This window comes from Macrosteles quadrilineatus, unplaced genomic scaffold, assembly GCF_028750875.1.
Source record: "Macrosteles quadrilineatus isolate MER2022 unplaced genomic scaffold, UCM_ALF_1.0 Scaffold_6__1_contigs__length_79288215, whole genome shotgun sequence".
NCBI classification, from domain to species: Eukaryota; Metazoa; Arthropoda; class Insecta; order Hemiptera; family Cicadellidae; genus Macrosteles; species Macrosteles quadrilineatus.
Genome location: NW_026542599.1, coordinates 5,871,548 through 5,880,249, shown reverse-complemented (window position 1 = coordinate 5,880,249; position 8,702 = coordinate 5,871,548). Strand labels below are relative to the sequence as shown.

The 8,702-nt window shown below is 36.8% G+C and overlaps 2 protein-coding genes across 2 annotated transcripts; one reads left to right on the top strand and one right to left on the bottom strand.

Moving 5' to 3' along the window:
* Nucleotides 1–925: 925 nt before the first annotated feature.
* Nucleotides 926–2,140, bottom strand: LOC128997110 (uncharacterized). Its single transcript, XM_054422689.1, has 2 exons — nucleotides 2,134–2,140; nucleotides 926–1,262 (listed from the first exon to the last, which is right to left on the bottom strand). Exon 2 carries the CDS (start codon nucleotides 1,251–1,253, stop codon nucleotides 939–941), a length of 315 nt encoding a protein of 104 aa, XP_054278664.1. The 5' UTR covers nucleotides 1,254–1,262; nucleotides 2,134–2,140; the 3' UTR covers nucleotides 926–938.
* Nucleotides 2,141–2,175: 35 nt separating this feature from the next.
* Nucleotides 2,176–8,198, top strand: LOC128996550 (uncharacterized). Its single transcript, XM_054421939.1, has 3 exons — nucleotides 2,176–2,282; nucleotides 3,934–4,024; nucleotides 4,428–8,198. The coding sequence occupies exons 1-3, from the start codon at nucleotides 2,176–2,178 to the stop codon at nucleotides 8,196–8,198; spliced, it is 3,969 nt and encodes a 1,322-aa protein (XP_054277914.1).
* The last annotated feature ends 504 nt before the right edge of the window (nucleotides 8,199–8,702 follow it).

Here is an 8,702-nt window from a genome sequence, read left to right as displayed (position 1 = left end):
AAAAGCAAGTTGGGTCAGGTTAAGTTAGGATTGTTATGTCATTTTCATAATAAAAAAAATATATATATATTCTTTTCTTATCTGCTAATATAAGATATCAATTTACTCAAACACTAATCTATATCGAAAATGTACACTCATCTCTTCTATCTTTGGATTTTTTGGAATCGTTCCGATTTAATTACTTCAATCTGCACTTTAAATGTATTTACAAATAATTATAAATCTGGGTGGTTATAGTGCTCGCACACCAAGATAGCCGATTTCGATTTGATTCTGAGAAAAGTCAGAAGCGTTTTTATGTTTCGAAGATGGTCATTGGGAAGCTTGATCATTGGACTTTTAATAACTTCAACTAATTCAATTTGATAATTTTTAACGACTTTAAGTAATTGGTTCTCACTAAAAACGACTTCTCTACCCTGGGGTTGTTCAGCTAAAAATAGTAGATAGGGTTGCCTGATTTTTTCTCCGGCGAATAAAAGTGACTGCGATGTTGGGAATGAGTATACGAGTGTGGGCAGGGGACGATTTGTCCTCGAGCGAGCGACGACGACTTGTGCAGGTTAAAACTGTATGTTAGTTTGTGTAGACTGTAGGCACTAAGCACTGTATATATAAGAAGTGTGTAAGTATTGGTTAGCAGACAAGTAGAGGTTACAGCAGAGCTGTAATTATCAGTCCGCTGTTGCGAGTATAAGTGCGAGGTGAATGTCATGGCTGGCTGTACAAGTGATTGCAGTAGAAAGTGAATTCACTTTCAATTCGGCGCACTAGGTCATGAATGCAACTCAGCGCAACCTGTCTGACCTAGAGAGCTGACACTAAGTTAAGTAACGCTTGCGTAAAATACACATGTCTACATCTACATATAGTACTTAAGACTAAAAAAGGACTGAATAAACTAAATACGTATTCAGTGAGCAAATATCAAACATTTATTGTTTCCAAATTTTTATATTCGGAGAGTTCCCGCTCATCCCCAAGTATTGAACCCGATATGCCTTGCTCTCAGCGATTTCCTTCAGTTCATCTGAACTCAACGCCTCGCTGAACCGCTTCGGTAAGAATATACAGAAGTCGGCACTCTTTTCTGGCACATGGATGTCTAGGACGATGGACGCTCCGTATTTGGTGTTTACTGCCCTCCCTGCCACAATGGAGTAGCCCTCTTTGTTAGTAAGCGCCGAAACGTCGATCTTAGGGAGGTATGGTCCTTTCTCCAGGGTGTTGAGTTTTGCTGCTAGGGCCATGATTATGATCTATAAAAAAAATATCCTGTTTTAAAAGTCGTACTAATAGTATGCCATATTATAGGCCGAGTACTGATATAATGAAAATTTATCGAGTTAACTAGCTTAGCATTAATAGACAATGCATAAACAACTGGAGCACTACAGCATAAATAGTACAATTGAAGATTGCTGCGTGAAACAAGTATGTCACAGCATATAACGCAAGGTGTAATATCATAGAAATATTAGCGCAACGGAGGGCAACTAGATACATATAAAACGTTTAACAGCTAGTAATAACAGCTAAATGTATAGAAAAACCGTTGCACTTATAATATACAAATATAACAAGTAAGGTTTGCAGATTGTAACAAGTATATCGCTGCATATATCGATTAGTAGAGCGTAATACCATACACATAGCAGTCTATCGTAGCGCAACTATATACATATTACAAATAGCTCTAAATAGCTAAATGTGTAGCAAAACTGTTACACTACAACATATGGATATATTGTAATCAATGTTATCTTGTATCATGTGTCAGGAATACCGTTTCATATAACAAGTAGTAGAAATATTAGTCAGTATAACATGTAGGCAGTACCAAGACAGTATAGCAAACGCAGCAGTGTAGAGAAAAACACATATTGGGACAGACAAAGGGGGGAAACCTTGAGTAAGTGGAGGGTATGAGAGTAATGCATCATTATGCATTAACGCAAAACAAATATCAGCACAGCAACAAATAAGAATATACAACTAGCACTCTTAGAAAATACAATTATGGAGCTATAGTAGTAGTAGAAAAGTGTAAGCTAAATAAGCATATACAAACTAAAAGATCATACAAGTAAGATTATTCTCACAGTTAATGCATAAGCACACGAGACATACCTGTTCGGTTGCGTGCAGAGAACTGTGCAGCCATGTACGCTTATGCCGCTTATAAGCAATCCTGGCTCCCCACAATCACTGACCTCACACAAACTGTATAAAAGCAGCCCATTGGCACTGCAAAGTTGTATTCGACTCCAGCTTGCATTGTGAGTAACTCGTGCACCTCGGTCAGTTTGTGCGTCCGGGGCAGTACGTGCATCAGTCGAAGTCGTCTACGCTTGTGTGATGCCAGAACATCTTCTCCATAGTTGTAAGTACAAACATATCGTAGTTTGCAATATAGTTGCTAGGATTTTAAAAAGACCATAAGATTTAAGCTTTTCCTATAACTCCTTGCTCTCCTTACCATAAGAGCAACGTTAAATAGCTAGACTCAAAACTTACAAAATTATTTACAATTATTTAATGTCAAATCTGAGTGTTGTAAAACGTGGTAATGCTCGTTAAATTAGAAATCTGAAGTGAAGTATGTAGCTAGAATATTAAAAGATGTCTAAAAATCTGTTTGATTAGAAATACGTTGATCTTTAAAAACCAATTATATATTCAATAAATAAATATGACTAAATAAACTTCTAATAATACGATTAATATAGATTAATTATACAATCTCTGGCTATCGCATGATTATATGTTGAATATACACTTAATCAATACTATATACAATTTGAAATATTCTTCACTCTCAAATCAATACAAACATTCTATTTCAAATGTCACCAAGAACTAGTTTGTGTAAAAAGAAATAAATAATCCGCTAGTGTGTGTTTGCATTTAATATTGTTCTTAATGGACAAATCATGACGCTAGCCAAGGGTTAAGGGTTCTTCCTTGTTCAAATAACTAGCTATTAAATATAAAGTACCCTAGTGACTAGGGATGTAGCTACATAAATAAAAGTCAATAAATATTTCTTTGAACTATATATCTATTAAAATATATATGTTCACTGTTTAGTCTTTATTACTTAATAAATGATTTTTAACCTATATACCCTATAGAAAAAATTAAGAACACTTCTATACTACAATGTTTTGAAAGAAAACGTACTAAAAAAAAAAAACGAATTAATATCTATCAGAAAGAAAAATCATTAGGTATTATGAACTTAGCAAGTATGTAGGATTATTTTAGAAAAACTTGCATATACGCATTTTTTGTCATAAGTTAAGCTAGCAAAATTCGAAAAATAAATAAATCATGCTTAGAAATGAGTGTAGATTTTGTCTTTAGAGCTGTAGCTTAGTATATGCATAGATTAAGCAACTTTAAAGCTCGTTCTTTGTGTCTAACTCTTGAGTGCTGTCTCTGTTTGCTAGTGCAGACACAACCATCTCTCTACCATGTGTAATTCTATGATTTCCGCATTATTGTTAGGCTAGATAACTAGTGAATGCATTATTGGCTATGAAAAAATCACTTTATTCGCATTAACAAAGTTTAAAATTATTAAATTGGCAAGAAAAAAAATTGTAAAGAAAAACACGAATGCTTAAAACTAAACTTTGTAACTTAAGTTTTGTTCGGTATTTCGATATTGTTAATATAAATTTTGTGTGATTATATTTTAAGCTTATATCACAAACGTTTTAAATATAACATATTGACACTAATCAAGTATGGATGGTGAATAAAGATATTTTGATTTTGATTTGACGATCTATGCAGTGGATAGAACTAACTAGCTTCAGTTGTTATATAATGATGAAAAATCTACTTAGGAAGGAGTATGCTTTATTTTTGGTATTGACGAAACTACTATATATGACAACTGACACTTTATTTTTACATTCACAGCGCTAGAAGTGAGCAGTCATTCCCCACGTGCCGTCTTGCAAAGTTCCGCTTAGATGTTGAGCAGTCTAGCTGTGAAAACTTCTACAACAATGTAAGTAGAAAGCCCTGTCAGTTTTATATCTTCTTGGTACTACGTTTAGTAAACTATTATTTGAGAGCTTATAACTTAATATAGTCGAATGTAAAGAGCCCCTTAATACCTCATATTGTCCTAGCAAAAACTACACTAAACCAAGCAACATTCATTGTTGCAAGAAATCCACACAACTAAAGACAAAATGCGTGTAATATGAGCTTAAAGAATCTGAATTGTGAAATCATATACCGAATATGATAACATAGGCAATAAAACTTAAATTAAAATAATAAAATAGGTAAGTGCTAAAAATTAATGTATTTTTTCTAAAACTTAACGTAAACAATCTCAAACCAAATATAATAGAACTATAGCAGACCATGAGCAATGTACTTAATGTTTGAAATTAATGTTTTAGATGTATCTACAATGTGCCATCTGTCGAGAAGCCTATTTCCTTAGTGCATCCGCAAGGAGCCGTCACCAGCAAATGTGTTTGGCGTTGAACGACTACTTCACATCAGCAGTAGCGAGCAACAATGACAACAGACGAGAGACACACGAGGCAGCAATTCAGACACCTCCACAGCAAATTAAAGCAGTACCCAGTGGCAGTGGCTTGAAAAGAAAACTACCACCTCCAAAGGTGACTAAGCGTCCTGTGACTAGTGTATTGTCAAGTCCATCATCACATACAAGTTCAACAACAAGGCTGACGTGGTATTTAAAAAAAGGTCTTCAATCGGCCAAAGACTATGTCATAGAAAATAATGAAAACCTCTACAAGGACCTACCGCCATTTATTGAAGCTGCTAACGAAGTGGTGCTCGATATACTACAAGATGAGCTGCGTGTCACCAAATCCCTCAAGTACAACGTCGTACTGGAGGCCGTCTACTGCCATCCTGAAGGACATTGCGAACTTATGAACTTCAAGACCACGTCGAGGCTTATACACAGCGCCTGTGATGAGCTACAAGAGCTGCTGAAGAAGGACGCCAGCAAACTGCTTCGTGAGGAGTCTGAAGCGCAGGTGAAAGGCAGTGGATGGACTTTGCATGAGGTAAAGAGCCTCACACTTAGACTAAGCAAATTTTCATATGCATTGCCTGCTGGAAGTGGCTATCTGCCACTGCCCCCAAAAATTGCTAAAAGGAAATGCATTTTAAATGTAAAAAACAGCAATGATTGTTGTTTCATGTATTGTATATTAGCCAAATGTCTACCTAATATACGTTATGACTCAGTGCTTACTGAGCATAGCTTTAGGGAGTGTGAAACACATTACAACTTTGATGGTATTTCATTTCCAACGCCCATTTCACAAATGAAAAAATTTGAAAAACAAAACATCAACACTAGCGTAAACATCTTCGAACTGGACGAAAATGCCCATATTACACCACTCAGGATAGTTGATGAGCAGCAAGACCATTTTGATCTCCTTCTCGTTAGAAATGATGAAGGAGAGGCTCATTTTACGTTAATATTGAATTTCACAAAGCTTATGCAGCCACAAATTACAAAAGGCAGCAACAAAATTACAATCTGTAAAAGGTGTAGCACCTTTAAAGAAAACAGGCGCTGTGTTCCGACACCTCAGCACTGGTTGAGTGAACATTTAATGCTCTGTGGAAAATCAAAACCAAGTGAAGTGATTTTGCCGGAGCAGCATAAAAGCAAACTTAGATTTGTTAGCTACGAGATGCAAATTGAAGTACCAATTGTAGTCACAGCTGACTTCGAATCAACACTATATCCAGTTCCCTCGACAGACAATGCCTATCAACGGCACGAGGCGAACTCGTTTGCTTATATCGTAGCAAGTAACCTTCCCAAAGAGCTGTTAGAGGAAGCTGAGATAAACACCTCACCCTACATACACAGATCGGAATCGGCTGCAAAAGAATTCCTTTTACAAATGCAGGAGCTAGCTGTAAAAGTAGAAAAGCTGTACACGAAAAATGTGAGCATGATTGCATTAAGTGATGAACAACAGAAACGGCATGATGAAGCGACAAACTGCGAGCTGTGTGAAATAGCATTTGATGAGACATTGGTTCAGTCAAGGAAATGCCGGGACCACGACCATATAACAGGTCAGTTCCGTTATACCTTGTGCTCGTTGTGTAACACCCGCTGTCAACTTCCAAACTTCATACCAATATACTTTCACAACCTTTCTTCATACGACGAAGCATTCATTATTAAGAACTTGGCAGTACTACCCAACAGCGAAATAAAAGTGATCCCTAGTAATTCAGAAAGATTCATCAGTATATCGATAAAGATTGGGAGGATGTGGCTTAGGTTTTTGGATTCATTTCGCCTAATGGCGGACAGCCTTGCGAATCTCGCTTCGTATCTCACACCGATGGAACTCGTAGAGTCATCCAAGCTTGTGCCAGAACAGCATGTGGAGTTGATTAAAAGAAAAGGGATTTATCCCTATGATTATGTAAAAGACTTTGCTGTATTCAGTGAGGAAGCACTACCACCACGTGAAAGCTTTTACAATGCCCTCAATGACTCGGAAGTTACGGATGCAGAATATCAACATGCCCAACACACTTGGAATACAATGAAAATGAAAAATTTTGGACAATACCATGATTTTTATCTGTTATTGGATGTTTGTCTTTTAATGGACATAATTCAATGCTTTCGCAAAAACTGTGTAGCCACCTATAACATTGACTGTTGTCATTCATTTACAGCGCCAGGTCTAGCATGGCAGAGTATGCTACGTATGACTGGTGTAACTTTGGAATTGTTGACGAACTATGACCATTTCTTAATGTTTGAAAGTGCGATTAGAGGCGGTTTGGTACAATGCTGCCACCGCTATGAAAAAGCCAACAACCCACTTTTAGAGAACAGCGAAGACTATGATCCAAACAAAGAAACCAAATATATGTTGTATTTGGACTGCATAAACTTGTATGGAAGCCAAATGAAAAAACACCTTCCAACTGGAAATTTTGAGTTTGTAAATGATGTTGATGATCTTAATTGGTCAAACTTACCTGAAGATTCGCCGTATGGACTTTTACTAGAATGTGATGTCACAGTGCCAGAGCACTTGCACGATCTAATGAACGACTTCCCCATTCTACCAGAACAAAAAGATGTGGATAATCAGGGAAAACTACTTGCTACGCTTGAAGATAAAAAACACTATATCGCTCACTATACAGTGTTCCAGCAGGCAGTCAAACTAGGCTTGAAAATTACAAAAGTTCACAGAGCGTTGCGATTCTCCCAGTCGCCGTGGATGGAAAAGTTCATCGACAAAAACACCACATTAAGAGCTGAATCTACGAATGAGTTTTCCAAAAATTTCTACAAGTTTATGAATAATAGTGTGTTTGGAAAGACGTTAGAAAACGTGCGCAATCGTGTAGATATTAGAATAGTAACTTCTGATGAAGCGTTCCAGAAGCTGTCACGTCAAGCAAGATTTGTTGACAGAAGCATTATCGCTGATGGTGTGGTCGCGGTACGTTTAAGAAGACAAAAGGTAGTATTAAACAAGCCAGTCTATGTTGGTTCAGTAGTTCTCGACAAAGCAAAAGTTCATATGAACTGGTTTCATTATATGGTTATGAAGAAAAAACTAGCTCCGCCAGACTTTGAAGTGTATGTTAACTATTCTGATACTGATTCTCTGTTATATACCATAATTACCAAGTTAAACCTAAATAATGAATTGAAGGAAAGATTGGGAGATGTACTGGATAGGTCATGCTATCCCAAGGAGCATGAGCTGTGGCTGGAAGGAGCGATTCCTCAAATAGGCACATTTAAGGATGAATGCAAAGGAAGACAGCTATTTGAGTACGTAGGATTGCGTTGTAAAATGTACTGCTACAGGTTCAACTCCAGCCAACAGACAACGGCAAAGAAAAAGTGTAAGGGAATAAGCAAACGCTATGTCGAAAACAAAATTTCATTTGATCACTACAAGAAGGCACTGTTTGAAGATAAACAGTACAGAGCGACATTTAACCAGATAAGAAGCAAGACATTTCAACTCACCTCTAGAACAGTTGATAAACTCTCTCTGTCAGCCAATGATAACAAACGCATAGTGTTGCAGGACAAAATTAGAACTTTGGCGTATGGGCATTATCGAGCTCGTCAAAATGACGATGGAGGATCGTCAGAATATGATTGTAGTCAGTCTTAGCTCGATGGTTGATCAGCACTCTTTAGGAGTAGTCAGAATGTTGTATTCATTGAGTATGGATGCCGTTGCCCGTACTATTCCATATGAAAAAGAATACGAAAGAATCGAGGATATCGAAATGTTTTCGATACTCCCTTCCCTCATGCACACAGAGTTGAGAAGCTCTATTAAACGGACTTGGATAAAAACTACAACAGTCAACAGAGATTTAATAAAAAGTTATGAGTTTAGAGATATCGACTTTATGCAAATTGATAGTTATCAGTTTGTCATGCTCATGAACCATCCTCTGGAGGAACCAGAGTTTTGGAGTCGAAATTACTATGGTAATAATTGTCATATAAATGTGGACTACTATGAAACAATACAAACAGAACGTCCTATGAAGTATTGTCGAGGCTGCTTTTTTAACCTTTTTACACTAAAAGACGATAATGATATTGACTATCAAAGTTATTGGCACGAAAAGGGGTTGGCATTTGTACATGTTGTACAGCATTTTGA